This window comes from Mytilus trossulus, chromosome 7 (assembly GCF_036588685.1).
Source record: "Mytilus trossulus isolate FHL-02 chromosome 7, PNRI_Mtr1.1.1.hap1, whole genome shotgun sequence".
In the NCBI taxonomy this organism is placed as follows: Eukaryota; Metazoa; Mollusca; class Bivalvia; order Mytilida; family Mytilidae; genus Mytilus; species Mytilus trossulus.
This window is the reverse complement of record NC_086379.1, coordinates 30,224,139-30,244,169: the sequence shown is the minus strand read 5'-3', so window position 1 is coordinate 30,244,169 and position 20,031 is coordinate 30,224,139. Positions and strand designations below refer to the sequence as shown.

The 20,031-nt window shown below is 32.7% G+C and overlaps 2 protein-coding genes across 2 annotated transcripts; one reads left to right on the top strand and one right to left on the bottom strand.

The window, feature by feature from the left end:
• Nucleotides 1-2,202: 2,202 nt before the first annotated feature.
• Nucleotides 2,203-3,153, top strand: LOC134726339 (uncharacterized). The gene has a single exon (XM_063590739.1). The coding sequence runs from the start codon at nt 2,203-2,205 to the stop codon at nt 3,151-3,153; it is 951 nt and encodes a 316-aa protein (XP_063446809.1).
• Nucleotides 3,154-11,582: 8,429 nt separating this feature from the next.
• On the bottom strand, nt 11,583-15,118 carry LOC134726958 (uncharacterized). Its single transcript, XM_063591356.1, has 4 exons — nt 15,038-15,118; nt 14,358-14,395; nt 13,554-13,622; nt 11,583-12,711 (listed from the first exon to the last, which is right to left on the bottom strand). Exons 1-4 carry the CDS (start codon nt 15,085-15,087, stop codon nt 11,891-11,893), a joined length of 978 nt encoding a protein of 325 aa, XP_063447426.1. The 5' UTR covers nt 15,088-15,118; the 3' UTR covers nt 11,583-11,890.
• Nucleotides 15,119-20,031: the final 4,913 nt, after the last annotated feature.

The window sequence follows — 20,031 nt, the reverse complement described above, 5'->3', positions numbered from 1 at the left end:
CGTTATGCTAGAGACGAAAGCACCATTGTTGTACTGTAAAGTCCATAATACATGTATCTAATGTCCACAATAAATTTCGCTATAAGTCCATAACGCTGCTACAGTCTTCGAACTCTCAAATTTGCACAAACTGACCTCCATCTAAAGTTCACAAAATCACAGTTAAAGTTCACAATAACAAGTTTCGTTAATGTCCATCAGCGACATATATATTACTAGACAGTATAGTATGTCTCTGAATCCGTCAAAAGCACCATTAATACCGATTTAGAGCTGATATGTTTATGCTTGTTTTTTAGCTCACCTGGCCTAAAAGGCCATGTGAGCTTTTCTCATCACTTGGCGTCCGTCGTCGTCGTCGTCGTCTGTCGTCGTTAACAATTTTTCAAACATCTTCTCCTCTGAAACTACTGAATGGATTTGAATGAAACTTAGCATGATTGTTCCTTAGATTAAAAAGATTACAAAGTGTGTGCTTCGATTTTTGATCCGTCAAAAAACATGGCCGCCGTTACTTAAAATAGAACATAGGGGTCAAATGCAGTTTTTGGCTTATATCTCAAAAACGAAAGCATTTAGAGCAAATCTGACATGGGGTAAAAATGTTCATTAGGTCAAGATCTATCAGCCCTGAAATTTGCAGATGAATCAAACAAACCATTGTTGGGTTGCTGCCACTTAATTGGTAATTTTAAGGAAATTTTGCAGCTTTTAGTCATTATCTTGAATACTATTATAGATAAAGATAAACTGTAAACAGCAAAAATGATCAACAAAGTAAGATCTACAAATAAGTTAATATGACCAAAATTGTCAATTGACCCCTTAAGGGGTAATTGTCCTTTAATGACAATTTTACACAATTTGTTCATCATATTTGCTAACTTTAAAAAATCTTTCCTCTAAAACTACCTAACCAAATTCAACCAAACTTCAACTGAATGATCAGTAGGGTGTATAAAATAAAGTTTGTGCTTTTTTTTTTATTTCGTCAAAAAACATGGCCGTCATGGCTAAAAAAAGAACACAGGGTAAAATGCAGTTATTGGCTTATATCTCAAAAACTCCAGAGCAAATAAGTATTTATTAGGTCAAGGTATACCTGTCCTGAAATTTTCAGCCGAATTTGGTAATTTGTTTTTCAGGTAAAATGCCCCTGAATTGATGATTTTAAAGAAATTTTGCAGTTTTTGGTTATTATCTTGAATATTATTATAGATACAGATAAACTGTTAATAGCAAAAATGTTAAGCAAAGTAAGATCTATAAATAAGTCAATTTGACCAAAATTGTCAATTGACCCCATAAGGAGTTATTGCCCTTTAAAGACTTTTTTTCACAATTTGTTCATCATGTAGACTTACTTTAAAAAATCTTCTCCTTTGAAACTGCTGTATCAATTTCAGCTAAACTTAGGCTAAATGAGTTTCAGAGTATCTAGTATAAATTTTATATTTCATTTTCTTGTATGTCAGAAACATAGCTCCTATGGCTAAAATAGAACATAGGAGAATTTTTTTTGTTTTTGCTTTTGAAGAAAATAGGACGATTCAAAGAACATTTAAATAAATTGAAAAGCCAAATTAAGCATTGATGAGAGATTTAACCAAAAAAAATTAAGGTGAGCGATTCAGGCTCTTGAGAGGCTCTTGTTTAAGGTTTGACTGACTTGCTTGCTTTCTTTGTTTAAATATTTGCTCAAGCATTGTAATTACGATTGGCAACTGCAACATGTGCAATCAATAGATAGGTTGGGCTTCAGCTTGCATGCATTATTGGTACTTATAAGATATGTTAGATGGAATTTGGTATTATGTATAATGTAAACAAGCTGAAGTCCTGCATATCTTTTACTTGCAGATGTCAATCTTTATTACAATGCTTGATCCAACCTTTATCATGTTTAAACAAAACCTTTAATTTGCTGGTATAACATGTACAAGGATAACAGCTTCAATTAAAAAAATGATTTGTTTCTATCGACTTGTGAAGTTCTGTTACAGAACTATATATCTGTATATAGTGATAGTGATCCAGCGGCAGCGACTGTAACGGTGGCGGTGGCGTTAACTTACAAATGTACTTGTTAATGCTTCATATTTCATTGTATTTTGTTTAAAGATGCCTCATGTTATGAAGTACCTGAATCAACCAATTTTTATTTTATTTTAGAAACGAGTGACCATTTTGACTGTGTGCCAAATGCAGGACATCCTGAAAAGCGCTACAAATTGGTGTACAACGTGCGAAGAAGGGTTGTGTGACAACTGCAACATTCACCATAAAGCAAATAAGGCTTCCAGATCCCATACAACTATTGCTGTTGGTAAACTTAAGTCTTTAGATCCTTTTGTATCTTCCTTAAAAAGTACATGCGATGTCCATGACTTACCTCTGGAGTTGTTTTGTCCAAACCATGAAGCTCCATGTTGCTCAAGTTGTGCTGCTAATAGTCATGCCACATGTCTTGGAATAACATCTTTTCAAAAGGTCACACAAGAAGCTAATAACTCAAACCAAATCGATGACATCAATGCAAAACTGGACCATCTTTTAAGTCAACTTGATATTATGATAAAAAACCGTAAAGATAATGAAACAAAAATTAGTGATCAAGCTGGGAGTCATAAATCTAAGTTAAAAGAGCTCAAAAAAAATATAAATGATCATTTAGACACTCTTGAAAATCAGCTGCAGTCTAAAAGTGATAATTTAATAACATTAGAGACAGGTTTAATTGAAAATGTGGTTAAACGTTTGAAGTCGAAGAGACATGACATTGACAATTTAAAAAAATATATTTTGAATCTTAAAGATGTTGGTTCAAATGCACAAAAATATATTGGCGGAAAGAAGGCAGAATGTACTATTGGAAAAGAGAAAAAAATATTAGCTTCATTGGCAGATACTTCAGACATGGCTGAGGTCAGTTTAGAATTTACTGTTGACCCCATAACGGAAGAAACCATTATGAAATCAATTGATGTTTATATGAATTTTAAGAAACTGGAAATTCGAAATCAGAGGAAAAGGTTTCTTCATGTCAGACCATTCCTGTTGAAACTACCATTTTGCAGCAAACTTTTAACACATCTGTTTTTGACAGACATGTTACAATATCATCTATTGTTGTTTTACCATGTGAAGAGGTAATTGTTTCTGCTTATTCTAGAAATTCCTTAGTAGTATTCAGTCCATTTGGGACAATGAAACAAATCGTTTCACTAATGGATGCACCTTTTGGACTTGCATACATTGGTTTTGACGAAATTGCTATATCTTTTCCAAATACGGAGATAATCTTGATTTACACAACTAAGAATTATACCAAAAGAAGAGAAATAGAATTGAACGGTCAATGTTGGGGAATAGACTTTGCGAATGATTTGCTTCTTGTGGCAATAAGATACAAAGAAATTTTGTTTTTAGATAAATATGGAAGTATAATTAAGAGGGTTTCCATGTCAAATAGCAACCTTACGTATGTTCATATGTTTATGGACAGATATTATCGTGCAGAATTTACAGACAGCTCAGTTCATTGTTATTCATCTGCTGGGAAGAAAATTTGGTGTTTTTCAGAACCAGATGCACTCGGTACAAGAAATATGTGTAGCGATTCTGAAGGAAATTTATTTGTAGCCTGTCAAGATTCTAACAGTGTTATATTGATTTCAAAGGATGGCACCAGCAGTAAAAGAGTACTAGAAACAAGAGAACCTAAGGCTATTTGGTTTGATTCAAAATCATCTGTGCTTTATGTATGCAGTTTAAACGGGGATAATTTATCGACATATAGACTCCTTACTTAATTATTACATTCATGTAGAGTACTCCTTTCATCCAGCAAACCACTGCTCAAGAACTTGTTTTATAATTTTGTTATGTTTATGATAATTACCTAGATAAAATTTTGTGAAAAGAAAACGGTTTTTTATTGAACTTTATACAATAATACAGGTATTTACATGATTTATGTATGATCCTTCCATTTTTAATGCATTTATCTTTCATTTTCAGGCAATTGCATTATGTTTGTATTATCTATACTACTAAAATACCGAGGTCCAATTTGTAAACCTAATAAATCAAAGAACTCAAATTCATAATACATCATTCACGTAACTAAGTATGGTGTAGATTACGAAATAAACCATTCCCACGGGTAGTAACACTGTCATATCAAGAATTTGTAAAGATGCAGATATCCGCCATTAATCAAGGCATGTTGGCCACAGACCACAATTAATTCCTCTATCAGTTCTTTATAACCTTTTGCATCATTAAAAAAATTGCACCATGCACTTTTGTCAAATTTTTTGTGTGTGTAATGTATTGTCCTAGTCAAAATATATATCCAAAATTCAGAAAGATTGAAGCAATCACTTTTACAAATTTAGCCAATACACATCCATACCCCTATTGACAAGTCAAGAGATGTTCCGAAAACTGTAAATATCACCTTTTTGCACTTGACCTAATCACTCATTCCATATCAAAATCAGTTAAAATACAACCTCCAAAAATTTATTTGACCTCTCTTCTTTCATTTCCACCCAAAAAGATTTAAGGAATGAGTGAGGAAAGGAAAGAACAAAAATTAAGGAAAAATACACTCTAATTAAAAGGAACTATATTCGTGGACAACGAAAAGCGGGGTCATTAATTGTGGTCTTGGGCCTATTAGGGGCCTAAAACTTGACCAATTCTAATAAAACTTGGCATGATTCAAGCTTAGTATATTATAAAACAGGTTACAAAGTTTCAAAGCCATATGATACCAAATAAAAAAAATGTGGCATTTTTTATATCTGAATTTTGGGTGCTGAATTGTGGCGTTGAATTAGAACAATTAAAACTATCAAATTTGAGCTTCTAAAAACCAAAAGATACCAAAACTAACACTTTTTAATGTCTCTATGTATAAGTTAACATCTATTTAAAGCAACAGAAAGCATACTTCATGTATCAGACTTATGAAAAATGGCCAGAAGTTAATTTTATATGAGCCTGTGCCAAAAAATAGAGGTTTTCAATTAGGGTGAGGCCTTATATCAAATGTAATATTTTTCACTTACCACAATTTTCTGAAGTTGTTAAGTTATCAAACAAACTTTGACAGGTTATAAATGTACTTTTGATGGAAATATAAGTTTCAAATAGCATGACACATGTGGATAAAATGGTCTTTAGCAATGTTATGCTTAAAAAAACAGATTGCCAGTTTAGGCCGTTCCCCACATTTGCATATTTAAAAGCATATAAATGATATGGGAGATGGAGATATACTTCTTTTTGCTAAAATCTGTGCTCAGATATGATAAAACATGGAGCCTGGATGTAACAAGACTGTCACTTTCAACTATATATGCAGACAGTATGGTCTGATGCAAAGTTTATTAACTTTACTGTTTAAAAACTGAATGAAATTTCAGCCTCAAAAGGCCAATATTTAAACCACTAGCTATCCAACAGAAGAAAGTAAAGGTAGTCTGTGAAACAGAAATGGTTAAGCAACCAGTAATAAGTGTTTTTGATGTAGGTTCAGTGCAATCTGTTTTGGAACACAACTTTTAAGTGCATAGAACTTCACATTTCACCTGCTGCGTATACTGACCGTTAGCCTTAGACTATTAAAACAGCACATTTTGCACTCATTTTATGTTTTTATCTACTTTTTTTTGTGTTCAGAGTTCACAAATAAGTTAAACAACTGAAATAAATACCACAAACACAAATAGATATCAGAAAAAAACTGTCAGAGAGAAATTAAGCATGCTGTTTTTGAAAAAATTGTGAAAAAAGTGAAAAAGCTACATTTTAGGCATTTAACCTGAAAAGTGACTTTTTCACAAAATTTCTATCAAATGAAAGTGAAAATCATTTCTTCTCATATAGTTTGACAAATCAATACCAATAGATCATTCAGAAAAGATGCCAAAGTAAAAAATCAAAATTTGCTGAAATGCACCTCTTAGGCCACAGACCACAATTAATTCCTCTATCAGTTCTTTATAACCTTTTGCATCATTAAAAAAATTGCACCATGCACTTTTGTCAAATTTTTTGTGTGTGTAATGTATTGTCCTAGTCAAAATATATATCCAAAATTCAGAAAGATTGAAGCAATCACTTTTACAAATTTAGCCAATACACATCCATACCCCTATTGACAAGTCAAGAGATGTTCCGAAAACTGTAAATATCACCTTTTTGCACTTGACCTAATCACTCATTCCATATCAAAATCAGTTAAAATACAACCTCCAAAAATTTATTTGACCTCTCTTCTTTCATTTCCACCCAAAAAGATTTAAGGAATGAGTGAGGAAAGGAAAGAACAAAAATTAAGGAAAAATACACTCTAATTAAAAGGAACTATATTCGTGGACAACGAAAAGCGGGGTCATTAATTGTGGTCTTGGGCCTGTTGAGCATCTTCAATGCAGATGCATCACGGGTAATCACACAAAATCTCGCGCTGCATAATACATTATTCTATATGTACAGTCTATGCAAACGTCCACGAGATTCCAATCCTTCTTACTATACAAGTCCTTGGTCATATCGATGAGCGTTAAATACTATGATTTTGTCCAAGTTTGGTTAATAGTTATCAAAGGTACCAGGATTATAATTTAGTACGCCAGACGTGCGTTTCGTATAAATAAGACTCATCAGTGACGCTCATATCGAAATATTTACAAAGCCAAACAAGTACAAAGTTGAAGAGCATTAAGTTAGACAACCCGCTGCATTCGTTTGCACCTGTCGTAAGTCAGGAACCTGATGTTCATTGCTGTCGTTTGTTAATATGGGTCATGAGTGCTTCACGTATCTCGTTTTTTATGTAGATTAAACCGTTGGTTTTCCTGTTTTAATTTTAATCTACATTTGAATGGTTTTACACTAGTTATTTTTGTAGGCCCTACATAGCTTGCTGTTCGGTGGGGGCTCAGGGTCCGTGTTGAAGGCGATACTTGTATGATCTGTAATCATTAGTACAACTATTGAAATACTTTTGAAAAATATATTTTTGCTGATATTTTTGTTTGCGTTTAATACTTTGAGGCAATATGACTGTAGCCATTTTCCTATGCTGTTCCTTTGTTCCCATACGAAATCAGTGTTTCACATTCTGTCGTTACTTGATATTCTACTAACAGATACATCGCTCGGGAAATAGGTCGTCTGAAGTTAGATATTATCATTATGTGTATGCAATTATAGTGTTATAAAACACGCATATAATGTATACATGATATACGGAGATCAGAAGGAAAATATATTACTGAATTCCTTTAGCAATTTTCTTTGAAAGAAGGTTTATTTGGAATAGAAAATTACATTAGGAAACACATATTAATATATAATAAGTAGATGTGGAATGATTTCCAATGAGATAACTATCCATCCGAGACAAAATGGTTGGTGTACAACCTTCAACAATTAACAAACCCACACCTCTTAGCAAGGGTACGAAAACATTAAAGGTGAAGCAATTGAAATAAGAAAACCAACGTCCTGATTTTTGTCGAGCCTGCAACTTTTATTGAAGAAAGCTCGACATAGGGATAGTGATCCGGCGGCGGCGGTGTTAGCTCACTTCTTAAAAGCTTTATATTTTAGAAGGTAGAAGACCTGGATGATTCATACTTTGTATATAGATGCCTCATGTTACGAACTTTCCGTCAGTCGCATGTCCAATGTCCTTGACCTCATTTTCATGGTTCAGTGACTATTTGAAAAAAAGTTAAGATATTTTGTAATGTTAAATTCTCTCTTATTATAAGTAATTGGATAACTGTATTTGGTATGTGGGTACCTTGCAAGGTCCTCATGTCTGTCAGACAGTTTTCACTTGACCTCGACCTCATTTCATGGATCAGTGAACAAGGTTAAGTTTTGGTGGTCAAGTCCATATCTCAGATACTATAAGCGATAGGTCTAGTATATATTTGGTGTATGGAAGGACTGTAAGGTGTACATGTCCAACTGGCAGATGTCATCTGACCTTGACCACATTTTCATGGGTCAGTGGTTATAGTTAAGTTTTTGTGTTTTGGTCTGTTTTTCTTATACTATATGCAATAGGTCTACTATAAGTTGGTGTATGGAATGATTGTAAGGTGTACATGTCTAGCTGACAGGTGTCATCTGACCTTGACCTCATTTTCATGGTTCAGTGGTTATAGTTAAGTTTTTGTGTTTTGGTCTGTTTTTCTTATACTATATGCAATAGGTCTACTATAATTGGTGTATGGAATGATTGTAAGGTGTACATGTCTAGCTGACAGGTGTCATCTGACCTGACCTCATTTTCATGGTTCAGTGGTTATAGTTAAGTTTTTGTGTTTTGATCTGTTTTTCTTATACTATATGCAATAGGTCTACTATAATTGGTGTATGGAATGATTGTAAGGTGTACATGTCTAGCTGACAGGTGGCATCTGACCTTGACCTTTTATTAAGTGCCAATTCGAAAAAGTTAGGCGAGTATTCTTTCCCTTTAACAGGTTTATTATTTTATAATTAAGTTTAGGTTTCTGATATAATTTTGAATAATTACAAAATGTATCAATTCAATATATTTCAGTTTTTGTTATTGGTGTCTCAAAAACATTGATGTACGAATATAATTTCATAAATTTGAAACGTTTTAAATGATTACATACCAATATAAAGAACTGTTCATCATTTTTGAAAAAGACTATGAACGGAATTCGTATTATTAACTTCCCTTGATGATAAATTGATTGGGAAATGAACCAGCGTTATTTAAATGATAATCACAGAGAGGGACCAGTAGGCAATTTTTAATTATAGCTTATTCAACGTAAAAAAAATTTACCACTATAAACAAATGTTACTTTATATAAATATAAGGACTTTGTTAGCTAAATCTACAAATTTTATTAGTTATTATGATTTTTTATTGAAATAGATTAATATGCTACCTAATAGTTTATGTCATCGCAAAGTGTTTACTATTTGCCTAGTGACATCATCGGGGACGAAACTTTTACTAGCAGTGGCAAGAAATGGCCAACGACGGGGACTGCGTGGTTGTAAAACTCATCACAAATCTAGTTACGCCATACTATCTTTTCGTCTACATACTCACCAGGGGTGCTCCAATCTACTTTTGGTATGATTTGGCAACAAAAAAGATGGCGAGCATTGATAGCCAGAATAAATTGAAATACACAAGTTATATAAAGTTATTTTTTGAAGATATGTAATGCAACCCATAATCAACGTTCGATGACGACCAAATTTGTTGGACGAAACAGAAAAATGTAGAATACTACATCGAATTACAAACAGACGAGCTAATATGTCTTCTTTTGTCATCGAGTATCATTTCCTTGTCATTAACTATAAAATATGATATTTGATAAAAAAAAAAACACGTCGTTTCCTTTTTAATCCAATCCCACATTTGTATGCATCAGCAACACTTTCTTTTCTTACATAGGGCTGATCAGTTTCAGAAGCTTATTTATTTAACACGGTATGATGGGATTTTTAATCTTTATCAACTATTTTTCATTAAATCTCATAATAATTTCATGCAGGAACTTCTTAGGAAGAAAGATAAGAAGTTAGCAATATCCTTTAACTCTACTTTCCGCTATATAGATGACGTTCTTTCACTAAACAATTCAAAATTTAGTGACTATGTGGAACGCATCTATCCCATCGAATTGGAGATAAAGGATACTACAGATACAGTTAAGTCGGCTTCATATCTTGACTTACATCTAGAAATTGACAATGAGGGTCTGTTGAAAACAAAACTGTACGACAAAAGAGATGATTTCAGCTTTCCAATTGTGAACTTTCCATTTCTAAGTAGCAACATTCCAGCAGCACCTGACCACGGGGTATATATCTCCCAATTGATACGATATTCCCGTGCTTGCATTTCCTATCATGATTTTCTAGATAGAGGGTTACTGCTCACAAGGAAGCTATTAAACCAAGAGTTCCAAATGGTGAAGTTGAAATCATCCCTTCGTAAATTTTACGGACGCCATCACGAGTTGGTTGACCGTTATGGAAAAACCGTTTCACAAATGATATCGGATATGTTCCTTACGTCGTAACTACAATCCCTGTCCCTTTCTTGAATGTGACCTACCGAATTAGACTATTTACCGGATTTGTAATCACATAAGCAACACGACGGGTGCCACATGCGGAGCAGGATCTGCTTACCCGTCCGGAGCACCTGAGATCACCCCTAGTTTTTGGTGGGGTTCGTGTTGTTTATTCTTTAGTTTTCTATGTTGTGTCGTGTGTACTATTGTTTTTCTGTTTGTTCTATTCATTTTTAGCCTAGGCGTTGTCAGATTGTTTTAGATTTATGAGTTTGACTGTCCCTTTGGTATCTTTCGTCCCTCTTTTAAACGACACATCTAGTATATATGCTAACTCACATCACATCTTCCTATATCTAAGAATTTCTATGCATGCTTATTGTAATTATTTAGTATTAAAAAAAATGGTAGTTAAACACTGTGAATATATGTGTACGATAGATATTTGCTATACTAGCTATAGACTGGGCATTTTATTGTCTCTTTTTACACCGATTGTGAGCTCTCATCGCAGATGTTATTGTCCATGTTGTCATCAACAGACGATCGGATGTCATTAGTGGAGTTGAAACATGCTTTTCATTCCATATACTCTTTAGTGCGTTTCACTTTTGTTTTATCAAACTATTTTCTGTAGATCGTGGTCTTGATTGTTGTTGGTCGGTTCGTTATGTATTTGTTTGCAAGTTATATGTCTACTGTCGACAAATGTTTTGTAATCCCTTTTATATTATCTTACCTCTTCATCTTTCACGGGATAACTACTTGATTATTTGACTCATTTTACCTTACATATTTACCGTTATCTACTAATTCATTCGATTTGTTATTTTGAAATACGATTACAATGTAGAATGTTCCTGTACTAACAAACGAAACAACACTTCATATTTTGTTACTCATCAGAAGCAGGAACGTTTTTTATGCTCAATACCGAATGTTAAAACGTGTAAGCACTGAACTCGGGTACTGATAGTTTACCAACAACAGTATCCACTAAGTGTTGCTTAGAGCGCCTTTCTTGTTGTCTTACAATGTGTTGGCAGCTACCCTTCTAACATTCAAGGGGACCTGGGAGGCTGGGTGGTCTTAGAACATGTAGAAGTCGAACCAATTAATCAATAGCCAGTTAACACTGAGGTGGTGATTTCGATAACCGCACTTGACATTTGCAAGTGACTCTATTAACTTTTAATGACTAGGAATGTCATTTTTCCTACCGAAGGATTAAGGGTATCCACGGGTACTCTGGTTTCTTTAACCATTTAAAAAACTGAACGACACGAAATTACACAATTGTGTTAAAAGTAAACATAAAATTCCAATGAAATGATCAATCAATTTAACATTCAAACTATACAAGTGTCGATGTGGGATGGCAATGAAAAGTTAAGAGATTAAACTTTAAATTTGTATTTGTAAATAATAGAATAATAAGTAGAACTCAGTACTTTATAAAATGTCAAAAGTGGTGTAGTATCCTCCTTTTATTCCGTCTGTGTGACAAATATAACCTAGATTACACGATATACTCCCATTATGCAACAAAACCGGTTTAAATATTTATGAAGAATTCGGATATAAACACAATTTGATTGCAAGATAACTACATGTAAGTTCAAGAGTTAATCTTTTCTTGTATGGTACTACTGAATACTCCTTGTCATAACAGACTTTACCAGAATTTAGTATACAAAAAGTCTGAAATCACTCACATTTAAAATGATATTTGCATCCTTTTTTGGAAAGAAAATGCTGTATCTTATCTATACTCAAATTGTTTTCTATCAAAGTGTTTTCGACTTTTCTACATCTAACGATTTATCTTCGTTGGAGTCGATAACACAAACACTGTCAATTCTTTTCTCCGATTTGACAAACTTGTTTGTGCAATCCTGTAAATTACAAGTTTTGTCTACCGATGGACTAGCTTCCTGTAGTGCTGGTTCATTTACTGTAGTAATTTTTGGTGATAGCAGATTTGCGTTCGCTTGGTGTTGTATTTGTTTATCGGTTTGTATAGTTTTGAACATATCAGGATATACATTACTTGTAGCTTCTTTTTCTGACGTTGAAGAATTTTCACTACATTGATGCTCCGTAGCTATCACTTCACACGCATTCGAGTCTCCTTGGCGATTGTCTAGAAGTACTGTGTAAGGTTTGTGACATTCTTTATTGTCATTTCCCACAACGTCTGAGTTTTCTGAAATATTTGGAAAGCTTTCGTGAGGTATTTCATCTTTTTTTCTTGTAATGTCGTTTTCCATATCGAAATATACGTCAAGGTATCCGGTCGTTTCATCATCTTCGATTTCTGTTGTAATAGATTGTCTCCCCTGTGATACGAAATTAACAGATTTCCTTAAAGATGCTTGTAATGCAACATTCAGTTCCGTTGTATCAAATCTTAACGGGTTTTCGTCGACCTCACTATAGATGCCATTACATGGGGTCGGTTGAAACGATTCCAAATCAATTTCTGCATTGATTTTTAGTTTAAGTGATCGCTGTTTTCTTTTTTTATGTAATATGTTACCCATAACCGTCAAAATTGTTAACCCAGTTATACACAATGTATATATTATCCATTCAAAGTTTGAACTTCCTGAAACATGAAAAATAATTAAAAAAACAATACTACTACAATTTAAGAGAGATCAATAGCAACGTTATTATACACAACAAAACGTTCTTCGAATTCTTTATGTAGATAATATACGTAGGAAATAATCGCTAGATTGTTAATTCACTATTTCTTTTTATGAATACGATACTTCTGTAGTCAACTTGATAGAATCACAAGATCTAACAATTAACTGACATCTTGATATATATTTATTTATACATGTTCCAGACCATATGAGTATTTGGACCGTACATGTGTTTTTCTTAAAATACGCGTATGGTCTGTCTGCTTTTAAGAAGTTGGTCAAGTTCAATAGATGCAAATGTATATTACAGATCAACATATTAACTGAAATATAACATTAATTCAAAATGTTAAATTGTAAATATAACAATGAAAAAGTCATGTTAATTTAATCTGATAATCTCCGGTAGTTAGCATGTCAGTAAAACATGAAAAAGAATTGAACTCGCTGACATTGAAATTATTAAAAGTAAACATAAGGTAGGAAGAAAATTTTACTCAAAAATGCAAATGGAAAGGAATATGCATGAGGAAAACATGTGAAGGTATAAAAGGTTTTTTGTCTAAAGACACCATACACCAGTGAATTGATATGGTAAGTGTGTCAGTGTGTCGATTTGCTTTTTTCCCATGAATAAAGTATGTAGTTGCCAAACTAGTTCAATTTAGAATGATCATTAAGTGCAATATTTTACACATATATTAAAAAAAGTGTCCAAAGTATATGTCATTAGTGGCAAAATGAAAGTAAAGATTGTTTTAGTCTGATATATAAACTCATGTATATTCAAACTTACTATCTTTCAAGGTATTGGTCTGTTTTCCAGTGACTGTTTCATTTGAAAGATTAACTGACACTGTGCTCTCTGCAAATAAATAATTCACATCAATACTTCTGATAATAAATAGCAAAAACTGTAAACTGCAGAAAAAAGACACCAAATCTTCGACCAATCGTAATCATTTAAGGACTAATTTCCTGTGGGGAGAGCAACCACAAATTTAGTACAATGACGTTATTTATCAATACTACAAAGGTAAATAACACCAGTCGTCGATTGTATTCGAATTTGTTTCATATATTTATCATGTTTATGTTGTCGGCAGATCAATAAGTAATGATTAATACATAACACAAAAAAGCTGTGTTGTCTTTAGAGCCAATAATACTCATTTAAAACCCTAATTTAAAATTATCGTCATTCATGATAGACATTACCTCGCAAGCAGGTGTATATAAAATATTATATAGCATCAATGTCTGCTGCAATGTTGTACAATAAACAAACAATTACCAAGTAAAGCAAAGAAAAATGATGTAAACCTATTAATGTCATTGCCTGACAGTATGCAGTAATTAAAACAATAACTGAAAAAATGATTAACAATTTTAAAAAGAAAGCAAAATGCCTGATTTTACTTATATCATGAAAAAACATGACATACACCAGTCGATAGATTAAAAAATAGATTTTTTAAAGGAAAAATCTATAGTTTGAAACACACTTTACTAATTAAAACCTCCATGCTCAACGTTCAAGTTTCTCTTGCTTCAAACGCACGAACTATTGTCTTAATAAATAAGATAATGGATGGTTTACCTGTGCTCTTTGAAATACATCCCACCTTATTATCGCACCTATTTTGTGAAAAAAAGACTTAATGTTTAATTTTTTATATCCTATATATCAAACATGTGAAATGATACATTATATATAATATCTAGTTTCAAATAAATATAAGAAATAAAAAGAATGCGAGTTTCATCAGGAAAAAAAAAGGGGGGGGGGGGGTCATGTCTATTTCTCAACATATTGCACAAGGCCAAAATATTTAAAAATCCAACGCTTAGTAAAATGACAAAGAGCTACAAACCAAAACAGACGATAAAATAGCCAAATCCAGGCAAACTGCGTTACTATCTAAAGCAAAAACAGTATCAAGTTAATTGAAAGTGTTCTTAATAAGTAAAATAACAAAAGATACCGAAGTCCAAGAAAACTTCAAAATGGAAAATATCTTATCAAATGGCAATATCAAAAGCTCAAAACATCAAACGTATGGGAATTAACTGTCATATATAAAGGCAACAGTAGTATACCGCTGTTCAAAACTCGTAAATCTATGAACAAAAAACAAAATCGGGGTAACAAACTAAAACTGAGATATTCCTGACTTACAATTTGTAAATTACATGGAATTTCAATTCACTTTATTTCAGTACCGACCATACTATATTTTTTGAAATATTTTTTTTCTGGGTTGCAACTTGGAGACGTACCTCTCGTCAGGATTACAGTCACATGTTTCACTACATAAAACACCATACATATTATGTTTACATGGGAGACATCGACCACGTTCTTCTCTTGTTGTTGTTCCAGTTTTGCATTCTGTAAAAGGGAATTACTGATAAGTTCCTAATAAATGTTATCCGCTCTTTTGACGGGTTTTTGTCTCTTTGACACATTCCCAATTTCCATTCTCAATTTTTTTTCCCAACATATAAATAATTTCAATGACGATATGCGCATTTAAAGGCTGTGTTGTCAATATAATTTTATGAAATGCTTCCTATTTGCCAAATTCGTATACAGAGAGACGAAGTTATTCATTTGATGTTTTTTTTTCTTACTTCTGTTCTTTTTATACTGTTTATCTATATTCCTTTCTTCGCCAGGAAACATAAAAGCACCTATATGTTAGGTTGTGCTCATTTTATCGTTGTATAGTATGTTGTGAACTGTTGTTAGTCTGTTTGTTTTTGTTTTGGTTATTTTTACGATATATTTACTTAGTAATTCCTGACATCGTCTCATCCAAAGAAAAAGAAAACACCAGACGGTATATGTAACAATGGCATTAGTCGAATCAATACGTATTTGTTATTCATTCTACAAATATTAAAAAGCAATTTACCTATGCACCGTTGATTAGTCCATTCAAAGTTAGAACAGCAGAAATGATTGCTGAAGGATAAGAAAACTATTGATTATCATACAAAAGTAATTCAAAATGATAATAAAAAATTAGAAGTTAAATGTGAGCTGCCTACAGATCTCTCTAAGACAAAACTAAAGTCGTCTATTGAAGGATTATACTACATTATTTATCAAAAAAAAAAATCTGACAAAGCAAAATTCTCGATTATACAAAACCACAGAACGAATAGAAAACAGTTCTAGTATTAATTTATTGGTACAGTAATTGCCCTATTAAAAACGATGGGGTCAACCTTGCGTGATTGAGTTATCGAGATGTAAAAGTTAAAAATGATCACAGTCGAAACAATTTAAAACAACTGGAGATATTGTCAATGATCAGTTGCAATCGATTACAACTTTTCATTTCACATATAGTTTTAACAAACCTTAACAAAGTAATCATTTCAAATTCAAACCAAAATCAGGATGAGTCTTACACATACACTCTTATAATCCGTGCTTTGTAGCATGTAATCAGTTCCGAATACTTCTTCAGATTATATTTTAAGGAAATACACTCGTGTTGTTCGAATAAATCGTAAATAAAAAAAAAACATTTAGTGTATTAATCTGTGTGAGAACAAAATATTCGAAATTATATCCACTTGTGTACCAATGTATACGTTGAACAGACAGTGTCCCCGTAATATATATATAGAATAAAGGACTTTTTGTTTTTGATCCTGACTTTATCACAGAAAATATCAGGCTCGCACTTCGGGCTCACCTGATATTTCAATGTGATTAAGTTAGTATCAAAAACAAATAGTCCTTTATTCTGCTTATCGGTAATTGAAAAAAAAAAATCACTACACTAATAGAGAAAATAACAAACGAACTTTTTTTTCGCGTCGAGTCACAGCGAATTACACTTGACGTCACAGGCTGCATTACGTCATTTGAAATGTTGTCACAGGGCAGTAAACATGGCGTTCTTTTGCACAAAGTAATGAAAAGGAATTATTGCATGTGTTTCATTAATATTCTGCTTCGGACATGACTCTAACAATGGCAAATATAATGGTTGCATACCAGTAAGTCAAAGTTCTTTGTTGATCACAGTGCACATTAGAGTAATACGATATGAATCAGATCATTATTTTTAAGTTCAACGACAAGTTATAATTATATTTTACTTAGTTTAGTGGATGAAATTACATTTATCTTGTCATTATCCGCCCAGTGTTCATCATGAAAACAATCACATTGATTTCAAATAATTTTAAGAAAGCACTGCGACATTTTTAGGAGACATTGTAAGCTGGAAAAAATGTTACGAATGATTCGTATTTGTAAATTATCTGAACAATAGAATAATATAATACTTATGAAATCTTCAGGCGACTGTGGTCACAGTCACCCCTTCTAAAGGTTACAATTCTGGTCCTTTATATAGTTTTGTTCCCCCGGTTACCCTCTTTTTAAATTTATCTTACATCCGCATATGAACAAGTTCACTTTTTTGTTCTATCTGTCTTTAAATTGACAACTACACCACATCTTTTAAAATTGTATATGATGGTCCCACAAAAAAGTCGAAAATGCGTAAATGTATTTTTTTTCCGAGCTTCTCTGTCAGAATCTGATGCGATAGGCCTAGCGGTACCTTTTTTGTCACTATTAATGTGTTGCGTTTAAATATGAATTGTTACACTTTATAGTGACTGAACAGGTGAAACAAATACTTCTCAAAAAAAAAAACCTACTTGGAACAGCACCAGGCTATGTATTGGTATTGTATGAATAAAAATCGGATTGGAATATCATCATCATGGACGGTATGTTAGTTGGACTTCATATATCAATTATTCTTTTTTAAAAAGTCTATCGGCTTTTTTCTCATGCATTTTCTGTTTTTATTTTCAAAACAATCGTTCAAAAAGGCTAAACTAACTTTGTGAAAGTTTCAAACGATGTCAAGTGTTTTATTCGCCAAAAATATCGTGCATTTCTATGAAAAAAATTACGCGCAATTTTGTGAATGAAAGGAGAGAGTAGATCCTTACGCGTTGCATACGCGCATGTCATTTGCGTACTTACCTAATAATTTTTCACGGCCAGTCCACTGATACTGACATTATCAGCGAGTACACATCAAAGGAAACATGCACACTAAGTACCGATAAATAATAAAGAACGTGTCCTTTTGATTTGATACTTATGTGTTAAGGAGAACATTTGATGCTATGGATTTTTACTTTAACGTGGTTATTCTCTTTTATTAATTTCTATTGATTACTATTAACATCTCTAATATAAACTAACTTTATATAAAAGATAATGTTATTCTACCATCGAGCTGTTATCTATTATAATTTTTTATCGTTTCAAATTTGAAAATATTTTACAAGCACTTAGTGATACATTAATCGCATACCTATATATGTTTTCAACATATAATACTGGTTGCCGACATAAAATAACACATACTATCAGTATATACTCACTCTGTACTTGCATTGTAACAGGTGTTCTCATTCAATTGAAAGGAACTTCTTATTCCATAAACAAGTAAACTAATCACTTGAAACTTCATTTTAGATCAATTGGAGAAACAACGATTAGCGAAAGTGCACTAAGACCAAGGAGGAAGAATTCATTGAACAATGTTATTTGTAATACATTGTATATATAATAACGCATTATACATGGTATACATGGAAATCAGGCACATCGAGGAACGAACACAACGGATGCTTTCACTTATATCCATTGCATTTTAAATAATTTGCATATTTTTCAAATCGATTTTAAAATGTCCGGTTTCTAAAAACGATCTTATAATGTTGAATATCAGATAGAGTCAAATAAGTTCGCAATAAATGGCACTTATTCTGTGAATTGCATACTTCCAGCCGATGATTAGGTCGAAGTTATCCTGCAATGGTAGGTGAGTGTAAGCATTTGTTTTATGGTAAGTCCGCTTTGTGATTATGAGATTCAGGCCAATACAGTAACAGCTGGAGCAAATTATACAGGATATATCTGCGTTTTTGTTTTTAGTATTGTAAAGAGCATATTTAGACATGACTTACCACCACATATCCCTCATTTTGCACCGAGTGATTATGTTGTCTAAACCGTGCTAGAAGTATAAAAAACTATAATATTGCGAGTATGTATTTCCTTCTTTGTAAATAATTCATATAGGCCAGATTGCAGATTTAATTGCATTCATAGTCTGTCAAAACTGGAATATCATTATTAACTTATATTGAATACAATAATGATTAGATTGCACACACTAAATGGCAAATAATAGAAGTAGATGCCAAAAGAAGATGATACTATTCAACTATTGAAATGGCAACAAATAGCAACTCATTCAAAGATTACTCATTCTTTAACATCGGAAATGGAAGATGGGGAATGTGGCAAATAGACAGTCTGGCAATTGATATTTATCGTGTGTTTTTCTATGTTGTGATGTTATGCTTTTGTTTCAGAAAAAGGGAGAAGGTTTGAATCCATTAAAACGTTTAATCCCGCTGCAAATTTTTGCACCTGTCCTTAATCTTAGTCAGGAATCTTATGTACAGTAGTTGTCGTTTGTTTATGTAATATATACGTGTTTCTCGTTTCTCGTTTTGTTTATATAGATTAGACCGTTGGTTTTCCCGTTTGAATGGTTTTACACTTGTAATTTTGGGGCCCTTTATACCTTGTTGTTCGGTGTGAGCCAATTCTCCGTGTGGAAGGCCGTACTTTAACCTATAATGGTTTACTTTTTAAATTGTTAATTGGATGGAGAGTTGTCTCATTGGCACTCACACCACATCGTCCTAAATCTTATAACCCAAATTAAGAGCAGAACACAGCCAAAGGCCACGAATGGGGCTTCAATGTTCAGTTTGCATACTTATAGTTGTAAGCGTACTCATAATTTTATAAGACAAGAAGAATACCAAATACCAAGGAAGCAGATTTCAGAAACAATGAGAGAAACATTGAATAGATGTTTATTTCTGAAACGGAATCCTTGCTTTAATACCCTGAATACAAGTTGAAATCTAGATATCCACACATCATAAACTGTTAATATATTCACATTACTTTCTTTTAAGATATAGCTAGGAATCAAATATCTATTCCCTGGTTTTTTTCTTTTCTTGTTGACACATTGTATATAAAAGAGATACACATGCTATACGTTAATTAAGGAATAAAACAAGAACAAAAACAACAAAAACAAAGCATGATCATAAAATAACAATTTGATAGATGACATTAATTAATTTGTATAAACTAACTAGTGAGAATCCTAGCACAAACGTATACAGCATAGACATAC

Bases quoted from the DNA above. Each gene is read 5' to 3' on its own strand.
- LOC134726339 (XM_063590739.1), top strand. From the start codon at position 2,203: ATGCAGGACATCCTGAAAAGCGCTACAAATTGGTGTACAACGTGCGAA.
- LOC134726958 (XM_063591356.1), bottom strand. From the start codon at position 15,087: ATGTATGGTGTTTTATGTAGTGAAACATGTGACTGTAATCCTGACGAG. The intron at 14,396-15,037 runs GTACGTCTCCAA...TTCACAAAATAG, and splicing joins GACTGTAATCCTGACGAGAG to GTGCGATAATAAGGTGGGAT. The intron at 12,712-13,553 runs GTAAGTTTGAAT...TTCATGTTTCAG, and splicing joins GACCAATACCTTGAAAGATA to GAAGTTCAAACTTTGAATGG.